Consider the following 23,000-nt stretch of genomic DNA (forward strand, 5'->3'; position numbering starts at 1 on the left):
CATCCATTATCCCTAACCGCTCATCTCTTCTGTCTGAATACAAGAATCCCACTTGGCAAATGCAATCCATCTTGTCCCCATAAGAAGCTTTTGCAACAATGAACTGTCTAGGAGGGTAGGCAACTAGAAAAGTAGAAAATGGTGTTAGGATAGAGGCAAAGATTGAGCACCAATTTCTTGCCTACTAAGATAGGTTGGAGACCTGTCCACCATACTAGCTCCTTTCTCACTCTGTTCATGAGCCAGCCCCATCTGCTTTTCATGCTGACATCAAAGCCCATTGGGATACCCAGGAATCTGAAAATTGCAGCTCTTGAACTTTCTATCTTGAGTTTCAACGTCTGAGCAAAATCTTTTGACACGTTTCAGTCTCTTTCAAGCCAATCTTGTGCATCTACAGGGCCCAATGGGCTATAATTGTGTACTATACCCGAAAGAAACTTCAGGTTTTTCAAACTTGGGCCCTATTTTTGAAACGTTTTGTAACATTGAAATCCCAAGCGTTTCAACTTCCAAAGTGAATATGCTCGTGAGCTATGCGAAGAGGAGGATAGTTGTACTTGTTGGAAGTTTGTGCAAGGGGCGTGAGGTATTTTGTAGGAGTTCATACAACTTTGGCAATCATATCTCATAAGGGATCATGCAAGACCCTCTGTAGCAACTGTTTTTCCCGTAACGTTCCTGTGTTTTTCCACTCCTGATTAATTGAAATCTTCCTACAAACAATCAATGCTCTTCTATAGAACATCTAATTTTCTTTCTCCAAACCATTACAGATACATTTTTCCCCCCTTCAGGAATTATGCCCGTGAAGAGAATGTCAGAATAGTTTGCATTATTTTTTTGAATGGACTCATAGCATCAGCTATAGAGTTATAGATCATCTTTAAAAACAAATTTTGCTAGCTGAAGAGAGAAATTTCCAAATTACTTCTGTATCCCGTGGTTAATCATAACAAACAAAAAACTAATCATTTGATTTTTGCTTCTGTACTAGAGAATATTTCAGGCATGTTATCTGAGGAGCTTTTTATGTACATCTGTTTTGAAATAGAGCTCACTTCCATGCTCTTTTATAAGCATTCTCAAGGATTCTATGTTGAAATGATCTGTACCAGGAAATTCCCGGTGGGGTCAAGATAATTTGAATCCTGCCTATGATGAAGCCTTTGCTGACTATTTGACTGAGGTTGTGAAGCATTATCAAGAAGAATGGGGTTTGCACTTTGATTATCTGGCTCCTTTCAACGAGCCTATAGAAGGATGGTGGAATATAAATCGTAAGAAGAAGACTACTCAAGAAGGCTGCAATTTCTCTGTGTCGTCTATCAACAGGGTAAGTTACTTTGTGTCTAAATTTACAAGTTTTCGAAAGTGAAACTGGGTCCTTCTCATGACAATTTGAGTAAAATTGTACATGAATAATAATTTCACTAGGACAAATCCACAGTTTTACAATGTTCCCACGTGCGAGCTGTGTTCTCTCCTCAGAAATAAAAGCATGAAGGTCATTGTCTTCATGCTTTGGATGCACCGCATCTTCCTCTGCAACCTACATAGTGCAAATAAAAATATTTTGAAGCAATTGTCTAGACTATAGCAGGATCATATTCCATGTTACAATTTACAATTTACAATTGTAGCTTGTCAAGGGTTCATTCTTCTGGCTATGTTCTCTCTGTAGGTTTGCATGCACATACATGAATTTCTTCTACTGCATAGCTGAAAGCCTATTTCGTTTTTTGGTGTGAATTAAGGAGAACACACTCCAATTCCTCTCACATGTCTATATGTAGAATTTAATGAGAAGATTCTCATGTAACAGCCTTCAAGTTAGGTGCTCAGGGGGTATCCATTGACCCATTATGAAGTTCTCTCTGTATTGAAGTTAAACAGGCAAACATATAAGGCTTGTACTTCACTTGTCTTGTCATACTTGATGAATGAATGAAAGCCTCTATCATGTCTTCATTTGAGCATCATTTCCTCACACCCTAACCTTCTCTCTCTCTCTCTCTCTCCACCATGTTTTTAACATGGTATCAGAGCAGGTTCACCTTGCCATAGCCCACCCTGCCACGTCATCATCCTCTCTAGCCCTAAGCCCTAATTTTGCCCTTGCTTGTCGCCTCCTACCTGCTTAGGTTTTCTGCTGCCTTTTAGGGTTTCTAAACTGCCGCCTCTGCTTTGCCTCTTCTTGCCTGCTCAGCTGCCCTATTTGGCCTCCGTTCTTCTGCTGGTTGTCCCCGGGTAGTGCCTCTTCATAGCTGCTTCATTTCGTCTTCATTTCCCTGCTGTCTGCACCCGACAAGAGCCTCTCCTTCTGTCAACTCACTACTGCTGCTGTTTCTGGTGCATAGGTGATCTTCTCGAAGCAATTCCAGCGCCATAGCCATTACCTGCGAGCAGTTTCAGCCCTCCAAGTGCTGCAAATTCATCAGCCTCTGCATTACAGAGTTTTTATTGCTGCTGTGTGCCTTTTGGAGCACCCCAAACCTTTGAATCTCTGCTGCAGCACCTCGGAGTTGTCTTTGCTGAGCCACCTTGCAGATTTTGAGATCATCCTTAGCCGTCTTGCACACTAGGTTTGCATATTGGAGGCCTGGTACTTCATTTTGGCATACTCGAGAGAGTCACCTGATCAGTTTCGGACCTGCTACAGCATTCGGAGCTGTTCCAGGGAGCCGCTTTTCACTTTGGAGCTATCCTGCTTCATTTCGAGGTGTAATCTTGCTGCATTTTGATCAGGTTTTATATTTCGGAGCCTTCGAGGCTCTTCTTCGCATTCGGTGACTCTCCGATCGGCACATTGAGAGTCATGACATGATGTCCCTTGGTAGCTACTTCTATGGCCTTCATCGACACATCATTCGAGGGCATCCTCGCGTGGTTCTTCACCAACATACCTCTTCGCATCAGGATATGCACACTCTTGTGCGGTAGCTACTTCAGGATCATGGGTTCTTTGCCCTTGCTATGCATACAATGAATGAAAATATTTCTATGTTTGAGTTAAAGGTTCTAAGCCTTGAGTTGTCCCTCTAAATTGAATGTCTTTGGAGTCAATAAGAGGTCCTCTGCCCTTGGGTTGTCCCCCAAAAATGATTGTATTGTGTTTTACGTTGGTTGATGGCATTGACCACCTAGTTCAGAGTAAGGGGGGATGACAAGTGATGGTTTTCCCTTGCCGGTCGCAAGTTGACTGATAAGTCACTATCACACGAGAGGTGTTGGATAGTTGGACTTGCTCTTTGAGGTATTGCGGTGGAGGGGGGATCGGTCTACTCTTGCATGTTGGGTCTCACACCTCTTTGCTCTGAAGGGGGGTGTTGAAGATATCATAGCCAAAGAGTGTGTTGGTGTGTAGTACTAGGTGATCCAGTACTAGTCTATGTGTGTGAGTCATGTGTGAGTGCCACGTGTCATGGGACTTATCTATGCACTAGGTGCTAGTGTGTGAGTGAGTAGCCTATATAAGGCTTGTACTTCACTTGTCTTGTCATACTTGATGAATGAATGAAAGCCTCTGTCATGTCTTCATTTGAGCATCATTTCCTCACACCCTAACCTTCTCTCTCTCTCTCTCTCTCTCTCTCTCTCTCTCTCTCTCTCTCTCTCTCTCCACCATGTTTCTAATAGGAAGTCTCCTACGATGAATCTGCATCTTTGATGACTGTGATCTATAGCGCCTCCTTGAAGTCTTCCTTGGGTGCTGAATTCTTGCCATATATTGAAGCTCATCCTCTCCTTCCTCGTCATCAGCATAATCTTGCAGCATTTTTTCTACACTTATGAAACCAACCGGGTTGCGTCTCCTCTCCTTCTTTTTTTTTTGGCTTTAATTATGGTCGTAATAAAGATCCTTGAACAGAAACCAAGGTGGACCTAGAAATCCTATACACATATACATATGTAATTAAAGTATTACAATGATGTTTCCCTTATCAAGAATATAAAATATGAGAACTCAAATATCCAAATAAAAATAATGACAGTCTCTGGAGAGGTTTAGGTGAAGAAAGGCCCAAAATCTCTCTAGATAGAGCTCAATCTTAGCAAAACACCACGGCCGAGATCCATAAATACACCGTGCGGGGCACCAACGTGTTTCTTAAACTTTGAAACACAAAACATTACCTTAGAAACAGTTAGTTTAACAATTATAGTTAGAAAATATCTAGAAATCAATATTTTGACATTTAATAAAAGTGCCCAGAACTCTTAGAAGTTAGATAGAAGATGTTAGAAATAGATGAATTACCTCCAGGTACGCTCATAGATGAAAAACGAAATTCTGAACCTGAGGAAAACACTTCAAATCAAATCGCAAGTCAAGAACTAGTCGAAGCTTTAAATCGCAATTACCTTTTGCCCGACTAGATCTTTGAAATATAGAATTAGCAGGACTGAAGCAGAATATAAGAGAGTTGTCAGCAAATCATTAGGCCAGGCAAGAATAAAAGATCAGAATCTGCAAGCTGGAGTGGCCAACAATGTCAGTGCTGAGCAACATGGGGGGAAAACCAAATTGCAATTCATGTAGAAGGTGTTTGGTGTCTGCGGTTTGTTACCCAGCCACTCTTGTGGAACTTTTGCAAGCTCAAAATTGTTCGAGACTGCTCTAGAGAAATTCACAATTATGGAGTTTCCTGGATCAAGAATAGGCACTGGGAAAGAGAAAGAGCAAAAGAGCTGCACTGCGAAAAAGAGATCGTAAGAGAGCTGTGCTGGGAGCTGAAAAATGATTGCAAGAAGCCCAAAAGAGACTAGAAAACCAATTTCACCTCTTTCCTCTGCCTGAAAGCAGAAAGCTCCTAAAGCTAGAAAAAGTCACGAAAACAGGTTAGAAACGCCCTAAAATGTAAACAATGACCTTTTTAATTTGTTAGATTCTAATTATAATATTTAATTAGCTATTCTAGATTAGAATAATATTTAAGTAATTAGTTTTATATTTAATAAAGTTTGTCCCATGACTGCTCTACCCATGCACACAGCTAATTAAACAAATAGGCATAGAGCAAATGCCAAGTTTGTATCTTGACCTAGACAACTCAGAATTTACCCAAACTGAAACCATTAGGTAGAACTCAATTTGTTGTAACTAACTGTGCATGTGAGTGATCACCATGCTACTCTTAACTCCCAGATTATGGGTTCTGGAGATCATATCCGCCTCACTGTTAAACTCTATGTGAACTTGATCTACCCTGAGTAAGCCAAGCATCATTGCCCAACTCATCAAAGCCCACCCCCAAGCCAGTCTGAAGGGGTTAGGAAGAAACCATGGGCATTGTAGATCCAACAGGTGTTAGGAAATTCATGTGGATCTAGAAGAAACCATGGGCATTCTAGACCCACAAGCATTAGTAAACCCTGTGATTCTGTGAAGCATCATGCATCTCTTATTCCATGGCAACAATTTAATATCAAGTGGAGGCTGATCCAATAGGAAATAGGTCAAACGTGTCATAACGTCTTTGATGTGAAGTCAATCACATGCATTTGCTTCCAACATCGTGTCACCAAATATTCTTGATACTGCATCACCATATTGTTGATGGCGTAAATAAGATGGTACTGAAGACGGTAAGAAATAGACCATCTTGAAGATGGTAAAGTCATTTTGAAGATGACAAAAATCACAGTGAAGGTGACATGGTCACATTGAAGATAATAAAATCTATACTGAAGATATCATGAATGGTGATCAATGATGATGATATGTAACCTCTAAACTGTAAATGACCATGTGAATATAATTTGTAGAAAGTAACCAGTCGGGATATGAACTCACACAAAGAAACTCACACATGTGGTCTGTACACATATGCACATAAAAGAATAAATGGAAATAAGACATCCAAGAATAATATGTAAATATAGTCGAGAAAAACTGTAGGAGATTACAAGCTCCTCCCCGGCAGCGGTGCCAAATGTTGGCTCTTTCCTATGGCTTCCGTAGGAAGAGCAAGGTTTCTCAGTATGCAGAGTTCCGAGGCTTTTTGTCACCTACAGATATATTGGGGTTGTCGTTTGTAGTATACGTGTAGCTTAGGACCTCGAGTCGTGTTCTGTTGAGAGACGTAGGCTTAAGTGTGGTAAGCAAACATAGTGCATGCATGTGTAAAAGGAACGTGTATTATCATGGTTGAGGTAATGAAAGCTTTCGCCTTCATTGGGGGTTGCAGGGTTTAGGAGGAGTTTAAGGGTTAGAAGGAGGTTCCAAGGTTTAGAAGAAGGTTTTAGAGTTTAGAAGAGGTTCAAGGGTTAGAAGGAGGTTCCAAGGTTTAGAGAGAGGTTCCAGAGTTTAGAAGAGGCTTCAAGGTTTAGAAGAGGGTTTTAGAGTTTAGAAGAGGTTCCAAGGTTAGAAGGAGGATCCAAGGTTCAGGGTAGAGTACATGGTGGAGAACTTGTCTCCCTCGTAGATCATGGAGTTTAAGGGTTGAGGAACTAAGGGTTTAGGGGGTGCATAGGAGTGGGAGAGGAAGAAGGTGTAAGAGCATGGGGGAAAGAAGAGAGAGGAGGGAGGAGGAGGAGAGGGAGGAGGAGGAGGAGGAAGGAGGAAGGAGGAGGAGGGAGGAGCAGAGGGAGAGGATGGGTTGCAAGGTTGGAGGAGAGGGGAGGAGGAGTTGCAAGGTTAGGACATGCTTTTGGACATGGAGTGCAAGGAAGTATGGACACTTGAGACAATTGCTTGGAATACCAAAGTAGAACTCAACACAATGCCCCAAAGAGTGTGGGCTTCATTCCATTATGGGGTATTTATACAAGTTGGAGAGCTTCTCTCTCTGCATATAGGCATTGTAAGACATTCTCTCTCTACATGTAGAACTTGCATATAGAAGTTGCGTGTAGGAGTCGCATGTAGAACTCGCATGTAGGAATTGCATGTAAAACTCGCATGTAGAACTCGCATGTAGGAGTTGCATGTAGAACTCGCATATGGGACTCGCATGTAGGAGTTGCATGTAGGAGTTGCTTGGAATACCAAAGTAGAACTCAACACAATGCCCCAAAGAGTGTGGGCTTTATTCCATTATGGGGTATTTATACAAGTTGGAGAGCTTCTCTCTCTGCATGTAGACATTGTAAGACATTGTCTCTCTACATGTAGAACTTGCATATAAAAGTTGCATGTAGGAGTCGCATGTAGAACTCGCATGTAGGAATTGCATGTAAAACTCGCATGTAGAACTCGCATGTAGGAGTTGCATGTAGAACTCGCATGTGGGACTCGCATGTAGGAGTTGCATGTAAGAGTTGCATGTAGAACTCACATGTAGGAGTTGCATGTAGAACTCACATGTAGAACTCGTATGTAGGAGTTACATGTAGGAGTCACATGTAGGAGTTGCATGCAGAACTTGCATGTAGAACTCGCATGTAGAAGTTGCATGTAGGACTTGCATGTAGAACTTGCATGTAGAACATGCAACTTGGATTTCTAAGAGGGATTATTTCTAGCCTTATGCAGTACAAGCGGAGCTTTGCCACTACTCTACACACACATTCTGTTCTATCTAAGTCCATGTTGGCATAGAGACAACATACTTCCGGATCCATTTTATTACCCGTCCTCGGGTTATGGCTTATTGCGAGCATGTACTTGGATTGCCATGCCTTTAGTCCAGTGGCTGTGGAACTTGTGTCGTGCCAGTCGATCCTGCTGTAAAGCCTTGGCACCATACAATTTTTGCTTAGTTTCCAGGTAGCATGTATCCACCATTTGTTCTAATTGAGATATGTGGCGCGCTTTTAAGAAGATCACTCTTTGATAGAGTCGGCTTGTAATCTGAGCATCGACCCGTTCATTGGGATTGAAAGTGAGTGGAGGCAAATGGGTATCGAGGTAACATGGGACCTCCAGAAGAATTTCAATGTTTAACAGAATATAGCACTTAGGCGAAGGAAGCGATCAATGTTGTCGCACATTATTTGCTCATGCTGCTGAAGTGCTCAGATCATTGTGCCTTGGATATTTCATTCTACACCAGAGTATGGTTCGATCATTGGCCAATTAATGGTTCGATCTTCATCCAAAGTGTGTATGTTGGCTTTCCATTTTTTACGTCGTGGAACTGCATAGAACTTAGGATGGGTTCTGAGACATGGAGGTGCACGTAGATACTCCTTCAAGAAGATTACATCAAAGAGCTTGGGACGGCGCCAATCAGGTTGTGGATCCAACTTGCTAATTTGACGCTGACGAAGGTTGGTGGGAAAGTTGTCTAGGGTCCATTCACCTCGAGTTTTCATATCAGGATATTTTCTCCAAAATTCCTTGATGGGGTTATTGGGAAGTGGTATCTCATCAAAATCATACCCATCATTGAAACTTGGCATGGGAGTACGAATTGGATTATCCGGATCCTGATATTCAAAATAAAATACTGTGTCATTTTCTGCTGATGGAAGCACAAGTAGTGTCGGAGGTGGTGACAGGATTGGGAGGGAATCTGGGGACATGGGGGAGAAATATGGAAGAGTGTTAGTTGCAGAAGGGGGAGTAGAGGGGAGGGGGGGAAGAACTAGGCAAATGGTTTGAGCAGCTTGGTAATCCTCAAGGGTAGGATTAGCAAGGAAGGGGAAGAAGCTAGGTGTGAGGGGCTCGTAAGTTTGTGAGTGTTGGGTTAGTTGAAAATAGTGAGAGGCATGAGCAAAGAGACGATGGAGGGAATAGATGTTAGGATGGAGCTCAAGGAAGGTTAAGAGGGTGGTAGCAGCAAGGGTAAGTGAGGTTATGAGGTTGGCAAAAAGAGTAGTTAGATATGGGAAGTTGGAGGTGAGATAGGCCCTGTCATCTTCCGACACTTCTTTTTGCTGGTGCAATGGGATGATCAGCTGCATGGGTGGGATGTCAGTTATGTCGTGCCTTGCAAATAATAGTGATGGCCTTTGTAGCAATGGCAACAAACTTGCAGTAACTCTGAGGAGAGGACTACCCATGAGGCATACATATGCAATGAAAGCATCCGTCCTGAGTGCTATAAACCTGGCATGTGTAGATATGTAGAAGATATTTTTCTCATCTTCAGATAAGTCTTGGCAAATTATGCGTAGGGTTTTGGTCCCTATGGAACGTTCCCATTTGATTGTTGGATGAGCAGATATGATCTTGATTTGGAGTTGCTTCCATTGGATAAGCACGCGTGCGTTGAGGTGATATTCCATTTGTAGAGCAGTCACAAGCTCTTGGTACACCACCGTTAAGCTTCATTGGTGTTGTCTTCCAATGCCTCATTGTTGTGTATTAGAAATTGGAGTTCAAGCTTGGAGATGATTATCTTTTGGGAGTGCATCTCATTCATTTTTTCTTTGTATTGCTGGTAGATGGTTGTATATGTCTTCTTAAGCTTTCTCATTTGCAAGGTGACCTTTGCCTGTTAAGGAATGTCTTCAGTGGTATTGGACCATTGATCCAAGACTTGTGCTTGTGAAGTGTTGGCCTCTTGAGCGGTAGCAAGTTGGTCCTTTAAGATTTTGCATTCCCTTGTAAGCTCGTCAAAGCTGAAGGCACGTACTGCCAAAGATTGTTTCATGTCTTCAAGCTTGTCTTTGCAATCTTGGAGCTCTTCTTCTTTGTGAATTAGAGCGAGTCGAGCTTGTGCCACTACCTCCGTCTGTTAAGCATGTGCGGATGTCAAGGAGTTATAATAGGTCTGTAGGATTGCCGTTGCTTGTACTGCTACTGTCAGCTGTGTTTGACTTTGGTGGAGGTTGAAGGTCACATCCCTCATTGCCTTCTCTTGAGCTTTGAGAGCTTGGTTCATGCGCACTTCTTCTATCTCCTTCTCATCTATCTGCGCTCGAAGTGCCTTGACCTCTATGGCGATTGCTTGGAATTAGTCTTCGATTTCTATTGTAGTCCGTCTGTCCAATTCTCTTGCATATTCTTCCTTGGCTAAGCTAGTGAATAGTTCTGACATTTGTATCATTTGGCTAGCTTGATGTTGGAGAAGGATAGACGGTGATGAGGTCTGGCGATACTACTGATACAAGTGGTGCCCATGTAGTCATCACGATGATTCTGTAGTACTTGGGGGAGGTTGTTCTAATGATATTTCAGTCCCTTGTGTATAATAGTCATACTGTTGATCTGGCACTAGCTCCCCTTGTGGCTCATTGACTGGCATGGCGTCGATGGGCGGTTCTAGTAATGATGTAGCCTCAGGCTCTGGTACCGATCTTTCCTCAGGTTTTGGTTCCGATCTTGCCTCGGGCTCTGATTGTTGTTGTTGTTGGAGATATATTGGTTGCAGTTGTGCACCGAGCTGTAGCATCTCGTGGGGCAATTTCTCAATCCCGATCTCTAGAATAGATATTTCTTCTAAGGCATCTGCACTTATCAATGTGATAGTAGGAGAAGTTGATGACGGCTCCCATACTAGGTGAGAAGGATATGTCCAACTCCTCAATTGGTTTTGGTGACTGGGATAGAGTCATTTCTCTTTCTTGTAGCTCTTTTTTGATGATTATAGCCAATAAGCGTGGAATTTTACATTTTTGGCCTGATGAACCATCTAGTTTCTTTGTAAAGAAGATAACTAAGTGCTGGACCCAGTCTTGTTTTAGCTTCCTACTTAGCAAAACAAATGTGCAGATTGTACCTCGAGAAACTTTGCATCGACAAGCCGTGTAGGGTATTTGGCACCGTGTGTTGGCAGTGAGAAAGCCCTTTGAATGACTGTACTGTCAAGGATAATGTTTAGTGGGCTTTGATGTACAGTGATTGTACCGTACTTGCGAACCTTTGCATTGCTGGAGTGGTGAGAATAGAGAAAGTCCTAATGTACGTGGTCATTGTAGGACTGTCCTCCAAGGTTTTTAGGCTCTCATGCAAACTCCTAGACCCCTTTGCTCTAAGTAAGATGTTGCTTCTTGGGAAAGAGCATAAGTTGATGTGGGTGGCTAAACAAGTTCCAGTGATTGGACCTGTCAATGGTTGTGTAGGCCGGTGGTGACTGGGGTGGCATTTGTTCTTCTTGGTCATGTACTGAATCCTCTTCGGAGCTATTGCTCTGGACCACAGATACCTGTGGTCATCGTGGTTGAGAAAATGTAGATGGCTGCGAACTCTGGAGGGGGTCTCGTGGTTGAGGCGGTGGGCTCTTTCTACGCATCCTCTTTAGTGGCGGCATCTTTTTAGAACCTGCAACAATGTGCATGTGGTGTACCATTGATCATTAGATTGGTTGGCATGCATGTATGACCTTTCTGTGTGTTTGTGAGAGATCTTATTTTTATACATGCTTTGACAGTGTGGAATGAAAGTGTGTGGTATTATTATTCATGCAATCATCTATGTGTTTAAGCGAAAGCGTGTGAGTGCACGTGACCTAGTAGCTAGGTAGGGACTAACTATATGCTTTTTTTGTTACTGGGATTTTCATAGGGCAACTAGAACTCAGGCATCACTTCTGAGCCTTAGCTTAAAATCGATTGATGCTACCTATATGTGTGAAGACATACATATGCAAGTGAGTGCTCGTGATACAATCTAATCCTAAGTAAGAAAGACTTGGTTTTCCAAATCTTTGTTTTTGTCGATGGCTTGCATGTTGAAGTAGTAGCGCTTCAGTCGGCTCCCGTTTATTGTTGTGTTGAATTGAACTCCATGCAATGTTTCTAGCAGCACAGCCCCAATGGGATTCATCTTTCTTACTCGGTAGGGTCCTTAACCTGGTGAATATAATTTGTAGAAAGTAACCATCCGAGATATGAACTCACATAAAGAAACTCACACATGTGGTCTATACACATATGCGAATAAAAGAATAAATGAAAATAAGATATCCAAGAATAATCTGTAAATATAGTCGAGAAAAATTGTAGGAGATTACAAGCCCCTCGCGCTATCTCTGCTACTCCCTCACTACCCCTCTCACTATCGTCCGCTTGTTGGAATACTGAAAGGAAAGAGTAGAGTTGACACAAATTCAGAATACTTGCTTATAGAATGAAGAAGAAAGAGGTCCTTAAGTAGGCACCTCATACAAGGTCACTGACATCACTGATGACCTCAGAGCTCCACAATCATCTCCTCAATCTGCTCCTAGATTCACTCAATCATCCTATGTGGCTTTTCCACCACCTAACTGTGCTTGTGGGCACCTAACTGTGCCTCTAGCACTCACACATAGAAACATAAGGTGTGCCTGAGGCATACACCTTGAGATATCCCAACAAACCCCCCCTCAAGGAGATGCCTCAGGCTATGTCAAGGATACATGTAGTCTCATAGTTTCTCATGCCATCTCATGGTGGTCAAGGATTAATCTATGGCTAGGTTCTCATGCTAGCAAGGGTTCCCTTGGGTGTAAGGTAAACAGAAAGGGATACAAAAAGACCTTCCAATGGTTATCTCCCCTGCATGTATATGCACACAATGTCTACAAGAGGTACCATGGAGCAAAACATACACATGGCCTACATCATAGGGTGACCAGAGGTGTTTACAAAACACACAAAACACAATAGTTTATTTTCATTCATTTTGGAGGACTATCCAGGCTGAGTACCTTGACATAAAAAGAGAGATCTGGAGCATACATAGAGATGAGTTTAAAATGCATAATCTTCATGGGATGCCTCATCTTGTGGAGGCAAAATATCCATGTCAAGGCAAGGTCTTACCACATGGGCAGTGTCTAGTGCCTTATAAGATGGTACTATGATAGAACAAGTGGATTTGAAAGTCATATCCTTCAAGAGAACAATTATCTTGTCATCTCCATAGTTGTGTAGAGAAGCATATCTTAGGTATCTGACCTTCATCTTTTTCTTGTACTTGGAGTCAAATAAAAGTGCCATGAGAGGGTAGATCTCTGTAGTTGCTTCCTTTTTGGCAACCATAATCTTCAACAAGGAAGTCAGGTTGGCATTTTCATCCTTTGTAGCATAACAAGACATTGCTTTATGTTTTGGCTTTTCACATATTTTGCATAAGCAAGCCATGAGAGGCTCTAACCCAGGTATTGGGTAGTGTCTTCTCTCTTACAGGGCTTAGAATAACAACTGAAATGCTTCAAAATATAAGCATTTAATGTAGCAAAGTCTTGTGACCAAATTTCAAACAATGATGCTTTCACTTACATGCTTCATAGAAGTGGATGAAATAAACACTTTCCAATCACAACCAGGTCTAGCAAGTCAAAACAAAACTGAAGAAACACTTGTAATGAAGTTATTGAAAACTTCAAAAGACCAGAAATGCTAGAGTAGCATTTTATGTAGCATCATCTTCAAAACTTGTCCAAAACTGTCAAAAATGAAAAGCTGAACTTGGAGGGCTTGTAGCTCACTCTTCAAAGCAAGGAAAAGAGGGCTTTCTGAAGCAAAAGAAAGCTCATATACCAGAGAAGTTCCAGCACAGAGGTTGGACGAAATGGTGCGCACTTTTGCCCGGGAGAGTTGCTACAGGCTGAAACTGAGTTTTGACGATTTCTCCCTCGTTACTGAACCAAATGACTTGAAAAATGGCTCAAAATCTTCGTCTTGAGGTTGCCCATCTACTCCTAAGAGGGCTCAGGCAATGGCGGAGTATGCAGGGAGTATTGAGCAACAGAAGAAATTCGCTGTTTGGAGAATGGCAGCCACCACAGACGTTTTTTCTTCAATTGCTTGCAGGTGGAAGTTCGCCCATACTAGAGGAGTTTCCAGCTCAGAGGGTTTGGGCAATGGCTGTTTGTAGATGGAGAACCAAGCTCTCAAAGATTTTGGGAAGAAAGAGGAAAATGGAGAAGAAGAAGATGAAGAAGAAGATGATGATGTGGCAGAAATGGGCTCAAGGGGGATCAAATGGCTCTGATACCATGTTGGAATACTGAAAGGAAAGAGTAGAGTTGACACAAATTCAGAATACTTGCTTATAGAATGAAGAAGAAAGAGGTCCTTAAGTAGGCACCTCATACAAGGTCACTGACATCACTGATGACCTCAGAGCTCCACAATCATCTCCTCAATCTGCTCCTAGATTCACTCAATCATCCTATGTGGCTTTTCCACCACCTAACTGTGCTTGTGGGCACCTAACTGTGCCTCTAGCACTCACACATAGAAACATAAGGTGTGCCTGAGGCATACACCTTGAGATATCCCAACAAATGGGATATCTCAAGGTGTATGCCTCAGGCACACCTTATGTTTCTATGTGTGAGTGCTAGAGGCACAGTTAGGTGCCCACAAGCACAGTTAGGTGGTGGAAAAGCCACATAGGATGATTGAGTGAATCTAGGAGCAGATTGAGGAGATGATTGTGGAGCTCTGTAGTCATCAGTGATGTCAGTGAGCATGTATGAGGTGCCTACTTAAGGACCTCACTCTTCTTCATTCTACAAGCAAGTAATGCAAGTATTCTGAGTTTGTGTCCACTCTTTGCTTTCCTTTCAGCTTTCCAACATGGTATCAGAGCCCTTTGATCCCCCTTGAGCCCATTTCTGCCACATCATCATCTTCTTCTTCTCCATTTTCCTCTTTCTTCCCAAAATCTTTGAGAGCTTGGTTCTCCACCTACAAACGACCATTGCCCAAACCCTCTGAGCTGGAAACTCCTCTAGTATGGGCGAACTTCCACCTGCAAGCAATTGAAGAAAAAACGTCTGTGGTGGCTGCCATTCTCCAAACAGCGAATTTCTTCTATTGCTCAATACTCCCTGCCTACTCCGCCATTGCCTGAGCCCTCTTAGGAGTAGATGGGCGACCTCAAGACGAAGATTTTGAGCCATTTTTCAGGTCATTTGGTTCAGTAACGAGGGAGAAATCGTCAAAACTCAGGTTCAGCCTGTAGCAGCTCTCCCGGGCAAAAGTGCGCACCATTTCGTCCAACCTCTGTGCTGGACTCTCTCTGGTATATGAGCTTTCTTTTGCTTCAGAAAGCCCTCTTTTCCTTGCTTTGAAGAGTGAGCTACAAGCCCTCCAAGTTCAGCCTTTTAGTTTTGACAGTTTTGGACAAGTTTTTGAAGATGATGCTACATAAAATGCTACTCTAGCATTTCTGGTTTTTTGAAACTTTCAATAACTTCAGTACAAGTGTGGCTTCAGTTTTGTTTTGAATTGCTAGACCTGGTTTTGATTGGAAAGTATTCATTTTAGCCACCTCTATGAAGCATGTAAGAAGAAGCATCATTGTTTGAAATTTGGTCACAAGACTTTGCTACATTAAATGCTTATATTTTGAAGCATTTTAGTTGTTATTCTAAGCCCTGTAAGAGAGAAGACACTGCCCAATACCTGGGTTAGACCCTCTCATGGCTTGCTTATGCAAAATATGTGAAAAGCCAAAACATAAAGCAATGTCTTGTTATGCTACAAAGGATGAAAATGTCAACCTGACTTCCTTGTTGAAGATTGCCAAAACAATGGCTGCCAAAAAGGAAGCAACTACAAAGCCAGAGATCTACCCTCTCATGGCACTTTTATTTGACTCCAAGTACAAGAAAAAGATGAAGCTCAGATACTTAAGATATGCTTCTCTACACAACTATGGAGATGACAAGATAATTGTTCTCTTGAAGGATATGACTTTCAAATCCACTTGTTCTATCATAGTACCATCTTATAAGGCACTAGACACTACCCATGTGGTAAGACCTTGCCTTGACATGGATATTTTGCCTCCACAAGATGAGGCATCCCATGAAGATTATGCATTTTAAATCATCTCTGTGTATGCTCCAGATCTCTCTTTTTATGTAAAGGTACTCAGCCTGGATAGTCCTCCAAAATGAATGAAAATAAATTATTGTGTTGTGTGTGTTTGTAAACACCTCTGGTCACCTTATGATGTAGGCCATGTGTATGTTTGTTCCATGGTACCTCCTACAGACATTGTGTGCATGTACATGCAGGGGAGATAACCATTGGAAGGTCTGTTTGTATCCCTTTCTGTTTACCTTACACCCAAGGGAACCCTTGCTAGCATGAGAACCTAGCCATAGATTTATCCTTGACCACCATGAGATGGCATGAGAAACTATGAGACTAGATGTATCCTTGACATAGCCTGAGGCATTTCCTTGAGGGGGGGTTTGTTGGGATATCTCAAGGTGTATGCCTCAGGCACACCTTATGTTTCTATGTGTGAGTGCTAGAGGCACAGTTAGGTGCCCACAAGCACAGTTAGGTGGTGGAAAAGCCACATAGGATGATTGAGTGAATCTAGGAGCAGATTGAGGAGATGATTGTGGAGCTCTGTAGTCATCAGTGATGTCAGTGAGCATGTATGAGGTGCCTACTTAAGGATCTCACTCTTCTTCATTCTACAAGCAAGTAATGCAAGTATTCTGAGTTTGTGTCCACTCTTTGCTTTCCTTTCAGCTTTCCAACATGGTATCAGAGCCCTTTGATCCCATAAGTAAGAAAGACTTGGTTTTCCAAATCTTTGTTTTTGTCGATGGCTTGCATGTTGAAGTAGTAGTGCTTCAGTCGGCTCCCGTTTATTGTTGTGTTGAATTGAACTCCATGCAATGTTTCTAGCAGCACAGCCCCAATGGGATTCATCTTTCTTACTCGGTAGGGTCCTTAACCTGGTGAATATAATTTGTAGAAAGTAACCATCCGAGATATGAACTCACATAAAGAAACTCACACATGTGGTCTATACACATATGCGAATAAAAGAATAAATGAAAATAAGATATCCAAGAATAATCTGTAAATATAGTCGAGAAAAATTGTAGGAGATTACAAGCCCCTCGCGCTATCTCTGCTACTCCCTCACTACCCCTCTCACTATCGTCCGCTAACTCTGCTACCCCCTCCCGCTAACTCTGCTACCCCCTCGCTAATTCCACGTTGATAGGATACCTCCTTTTTAGTACAATTTAGATGCCCCTCCCGTACTCCCACCCACCATCCCGATTGGGCCACACACCAACCAGGTCATTCGAGAGGATCTCCTGCAGCTACACACCTTTAGGACCTGGTTGGAGCTGAGGGAGCTTCCAGTGAAGGTGAGTTTCTACAGAGATTATTGTCTTCGTAGTTCGGAGGAGAGATTCATCACACCACCGGGGTACACTGAGCTTCATATGCCTCACTCACTACGGATCTCCATCGGACAGTTTCGGGTATCATCACACCGCCTCCGCATAGAGAGCGGCAGAGCATAGGGGATTCTTAGAGAGCATCGCGTATGTATATTGTGCGACTGTCAGGAGGTTGAGTCGGAGGAGCATTTTATTTTCAGGTGCCCAGTGTACTACGAGATCCGAGGTCGCTACCACTGGCTCTTCAGAGACGGCTCCGAGCTCCTTTCCAGATTCCTCGCCTACCCAGATCAGAGATACCTCGCGGCCTTCATTCACGAGGGGGTCTGACACAGAGAGTACTTACTCAGGCGACGGGGCTTGGCCACATCATCAGACACCTCTCAGAGTAGGATCACAGAGTTCTTCCCATCGAGTGACATTGATCGTCTAGTCTCTAGCCGCAGACGTGACAGAGACCTTGACCCGACGACCGCAACACGACACACGAGACATCGAGGGGACACATAGATCACTCTGGGGACCTCCCGTCATTGTTTAGACCCCGGATACGTCCCACGGGAGTCATGGTGGCTCTAGTCTTGTGTCGAGCCTCGTCCAGGAGACCGAGACGCACGGCACCCCTTGACGGGCGCTAGCGTCCCATCACTGGCTATGCACCTGCCAAGGCGACATGACATACGGAGGATTCCGCTCCGCTCTAGTCTCTTTCTTTTCATTGTTACATCCAGATGTATTTGATTATGTATGATCAGACTTAGGGTTCATCACGGGTGATGATGCTCGTTTCAATAGCTCCACCCTTAGTGTGATTTGTATCAGGTTTTCTTTCAGTCTCATAGACATAAAAGGGGCACCTCTTTGCTTTGTGCGCATCTGCATGTAGATGGCATATCAAAGTTGAGAAGCTATGTCGCATGTGTGTGTCTTATGGATGTTATGGTGGCATGTGTGTGTCTTATGGATGTTATGTCAAGTGGCATGGGAAAGATGGACAGAGTGCACCCATCTTTGGTTTGTAAGTTCTGTATCCAAGTTCTGCAATGGCACAATTTCTTTCGAAAGATATAAAAAGTGCATGTGCCATGTGCATGAATGTTGCAGACTGCCCTATAAAAAACCAGACTATGGCCTTGCTAGTCAAGGGACATAAAAGAGGCATCTCGTTGCCTTATGTGCGTTTCGATGTAGATGGCACTTGGAAATCGAGAGGCTATGTCGCATGTGTGTGTCCTTTATGTCAAGTGATATTGGAAAATTGGATAGAATACATTTATCTTTGGGTTTCTTCTAGTATCATATCAGCAATAACGACTTTCTCATGCAGGTGATTCCAAAGCTGAAAAGAGCTCTAGAGGAAAAGAAAGTCAAAACAAAGATTAGTGCTTTTGATGCATGGAGTCAGAACACTGTGCGGGTGTTGCGTGGTCTTGATGAAGCATCTTTACTAGCCATTGAACAAATAAATGTGCACACTTACATTTTCAATACAGCAAGAGAAGATAATGCAAAGCGTAAGCAGGTATATGTGTTCCCACCACAAGTTTCCTTGTAATAATGGTAGTTTTGATTGGTATTGATTCTATTCATATCCTTTGCTATTAAGTGTTAATAGTATTCAAGTACAAAATGCATAATGAAAGCCTTGAGTATTTTAGACATATTGAGTGACCTTGGAGTGCATAATGCTATGTGAACGAGTGGAAGAAGGAACATTAAAATTGTTATTGATGCCAAGATGTAATGTGATGTTGGTAAAATACAAGGACTAGGTGTGACAAGAAAGGAGTGATTGCGGAAAAAAGGAGTACAAGAGACAACTAAAGATTGGTAGGGAGCTAAAGTGAGAAAAGTCTTGATAAGATAAAAGGCACATATGAAATTAACTTTTGAGATCTGTTAAAGAGGAAGGGTATATAAGAACATCCTCTTGTGAGAAATGTGAGAAAACTCTTGATATAGATAGAAGGCACGTACGAATTTGACTTTTGAGATCTTGTTAAAGAGGAAGGCTATATATGGACATCCTCATGTTTGTCTCATTTTATTGAGAATAGAGAGTCTTTCAATTGTCCTTGTCATGTTCCTTTTTGTATATCGAAGATTCTTTGTCTCCATCATTCAATATCATAGCTCATGGTTTGGGATTTCATTACGTTTCTCTTGTCCTATTACTTTGTCCGTATTTTTGTTTGATTTGGAGTGCAACCTTTTAGTTTTAATTCTTTTGTGAGTTGAGACAAGGCCTAGACTATTAGCTTATTGAATAAGATATTGAAAGAGTTGAGTGTTTTTGTTTTAGATCTTAACGGCATTGATTGCTCAAGAGAGGACGGTAGTGTTTTTTGGCACGAGCAGCCGACACATAGAGTCCCTAGAGGATAGAGGCGGTATAGTTGTCAGCATATGTGGCAGCACGGCAGCCAAACATGCAATATAGACAGCATAGGGCAGCAAACCCATGAAGACATGGCAACCCTTTGAGCTTAAGCTCTCTTCCCTAAATCCCATTCTTCTCTTGGCTTTATATCATCTTATCCACCTTGTATAGTATACTACTTGTATTTAGGATTTCTCCATGCCAAATGGCAAGTTCTAGCTTCACCTCCATTACTTAGTCAGGTTTGAAGGCACACATTCTTAAACAAATATTTGTTCACCTCCATTACTTTGTTAGGTTTAAAGGAACATATCCTTAATCAATGTTTGTTCGAGTTAAGCATGGGATTTCTCCCAAGTTCAAATGTCACATGCGAGTTCTAGCTTCACCTCCATTCCCTTTGTTATTTTAAAGGCACATATCCTCATTCATACTTGTGTGAATGAAGCCAACTTTAAACCTAGATCAAGCTCATTGTCAAATATCATCTTCCTAGCCCTATTTTGAGTACTTGTAGATTTCACATCTAGGAAGTATTATTTGTTGATCCTATTTTGTGGTTTTGGAAAAGAAAAAAGTATCCATAAGCAGTAAATCATTCAAGTTTGTTCATTATAATCATTTTTCCCCCAAAGGAAAGAACCTTCTATCAATGCTTGAGAGAAAATAAACCATTATTATGGAAGAAAGTGCCAACTAGGGTGGGGGCTATATAACTAACAGATGCCTTCATTTGTGTAGAATACATATGCAAGCCAAGCCTTGCAGGAATGCACACGCCTTTTGGTGGTTGTTAGAGTCACATTGTCCCTTGCTCCCATATGGTGCGCAAGGTATAGATGATATCTTGCCAATTGGCAACAAGGGTTTTTGCTAGAGGAACATGCTGGTCTTTCATTACCAAACTGTAACGGGTGATCTAGATGTTTCAACCGCTTGTGGACTAGCCTCCGTACATGGAAGATTATGTATTTCTTTTGGATCGTGGCCCATGAGGGATCCCCATTGGCCCATGGTTGGGGCATATGCGAATGGATGGGAGGTGCCACCGGTGTGTTGAGAGAGATCTCAAGACAATATTGCATTGTCTATGGAGCTACCTCGTAGCACAGAGGATCTAGTAGCATGGGGCCCTCTAGATTGTGGCTTGGACTCTGAGGATGTACCATGATTTCACTAGAGGCATGATGGTAGCCTGGTTGATAGAGGGGAGTCATGCCTATTCTATCAATAAGGTTGGCAACAGGGTTGTTGGACAATCTTTTAGATTGAGGTGCAAGACTTGACTCCTTCATTTCGTTAGCAGTTCGTACCCTCACCCAAGGATAGTGTTTAGGAGACGGTGTCCAGCATTACCCAAAATGTGGTAATGACCTCCTAGGTCACCTGTTGCTCTATAAATTGCCGCTCTCTTGAAGGGGGTCGAGGTAGCTATGTCTAGCTGTAGATGTTAGCTGATGTGCGTAGTATATGAGAAAAAGGGCAGCTTTGCAATAGTCTCCAAATGCCTTGCTCTAGAAGGTGAATACCTTTGTACCCCTTGTAGGGGACGGCCCTCCCACAGCTACAATCGCCTCCGCCTCTAAGATCGGTCTTGCCCCAAGCTGACTGGTACTGGGGCAATGATCCATCCCCTGCCAAGACAACCCACAACCTTGATTCATTGCCATTCGAGCATATCCAAGGCCTGTCTAACCCTGGGTCTGTAAGCCCCATGGCCCCACTCTACAGTGTATGGTAGGGGGGAAGCATCGAGGGCTCGATGCATGAAAAGTATCCTTAGAGCAACCCCTGTCTTGGTGAATTGTCAATACCACCTCGTGGCGTCTGACGCTCTGTGCAAACCATTCCTCATGGACTTGGGATGGTGGTGTCTATCTCCAACGCCCTTGTACTCGTCTCTCTCAAGTGCAAGAGGGCTCTCGCCTATTGCCTTCGTCTCTCGAGGAAGCCGACTCCCTGCTCCAAAGGATTGAGGCGTCCACTATGCCCACCTAACGTGCGCACGCTGCCCCAACATACAACCCTCTTGATCACAAAATTTTGAATGCCATAGAAGGGGATTCCACTCAAACTTCTCTATGGGCTGGCTTGGATGAGTCCACGATCCAAACACAGCCACACCCTATGTAAGCTCCTCATCAATGGTGACCGCTTTTCTGTGAGGGGAGCCGCTTAAAAGATGCAACGATGAGATGACTACCACGGTCCTCCCATATGGGTGTTCCTGTGAAGTCCTCTTCGAAGCAAGAGATTCTAGGGCTCCGAACCTAGGAGGCCACACACTATAAGCTTGCCCTGCGAGGCTATGCTCTGCATCTCTATATCAATGATGCCAAGTCCTCTCTCCTCTTGGGGCAAAGTCATTGTTTGCTAAGCGACCTTGGCTCTAGCATTCTAATTGTTGTCCGATCCTACCCATAAGAAGTTGTGCACCAAGAGTCTGAGTTGTCCCATGCATCTCGTGTGAAAGCACCAACAAGAGCCTATGTACTAGGCCGTGGCCATGAGGACTTGGTTGGCCACGAGGGTCTACCTTGCTAAAGAGGGCTCCAAAACGTAGCTTATGCCTCAGAAACACTGGGACAAGCTATTGCTAAGTTGAAAGTGTCGTTGCCCATGTGACAATGCAGGTACCACGGTATCTGATCTCGATGAATCTAATGGAAGCCAAGAGAGGCCCACCGTCGTAGATCTAGATCACCTTTTTCACCATAAGGAAATCGACTGATTTAGTCAAGTTGATCTTGGCCTAGGATGCCTAATAGTACACCTTAAGGGCACCCTGAACTCCCTCTAAGCTCTCAATAGTGCCATCCACAAATAGGCCCGTATAATTTGCAAACTACATCCTCTTGCTCGATTGAGAGGTGCATCCCTGTGAGTATATTTTGGAGAAAATATCCCAGAGCTTTTGCCATGAAGAGGATAAGAATGGGGCTAGACTGCAGCCCTAGTGCACTGAGCAGGAAAGAGAAAAGGCCTTCTCCTAAAAGCATCTGACTAGAATTCTCTGTACATAGGACAGAGGCCCTCCGAATCATTGGTCCGAGAAACCCATCCTAGGCATAGTGCCCTCCAAACAATCCCACACGACCCTATCATCTGCCTTCTCGAAGTCCAAGGGAAGGACTACGATATCCCCAAAAGTGAAGATGTTGTCCATGATATTGTGTTCATAAACAAAAACCTATCTGGATATGGTCCGCGATGTGGGGGTGGAACCTCAAACTCAAGACCTTAGCTAAGATCTTGTAGGCGTGTCCAAGAGGGTGATCGGGCACCACTCGGATATTTGAACGGTCTCGCCCTTTCGGGGTTAAACAAATCCATCGCCGACTGAGTGAGCAATCCTGAGCAAAGTTGTCTTGGAAGGCCAACCGTAGGGGAGTATGAATGATGTTCCAAAAGCACCTGAAGAAAGATGGCGTCAGGCCATCCTTGCCTAGTCACTTTTGCGGTGGGAGGGCTTTGAGGGTCTCCAAGAGCTCCTCATGTGTGAAAGGGGCCTCCACCTTCCTTCTGCCCCCTGAGCTGCAAAAACTTGGGCGACCCTTCAGCTTGAAAAAGCTTGCGCTAGAAAAAGGTGTTCATCTCTAGTATCTTTTGCGGGTTCGAGCTTGTAGTGAATT

At 43.1% G+C, this 23,000-nt stretch overlaps 1 protein-coding gene across 2 annotated transcripts in view; it reads left to right on the forward strand.

Annotated features, from left to right (window-relative positions):
- LOC147901753 (endo-beta-1,6-galactanase-like) overlaps positions 1-23,000 on the forward strand; it is a 46,646-nt gene that overhangs the window by 20,681 nt on the left and 2,965 nt on the right. Inside the window, exons 4-5 of one of the 2 annotated variants that reach the window (XM_087375193.1) lie at positions 1,119-1,336; positions 18,316-18,510. In XM_087375193.1, the coding sequence (XP_087231319.1) occupies positions 1,119-1,336; positions 18,316-18,510 (413 nt within the window). The remainder of the gene's footprint in view (positions 1-1,118; positions 1,337-18,315; positions 18,511-23,000) is intronic. The other variant, XM_087375194.1, reaches the window with a different exon arrangement.

The sequence above is a fragment of the Dipteris shenzhenensis genome, chromosome 5 (genome assembly GCF_047967505.1).
Source record: "Dipteris shenzhenensis isolate YYH24624 ecotype China chromosome 5, Dip_SZ_1.0, whole genome shotgun sequence".
NCBI lineage: Eukaryota > Viridiplantae > Streptophyta > Polypodiopsida > Gleicheniales > Dipteridaceae > Dipteris > Dipteris shenzhenensis.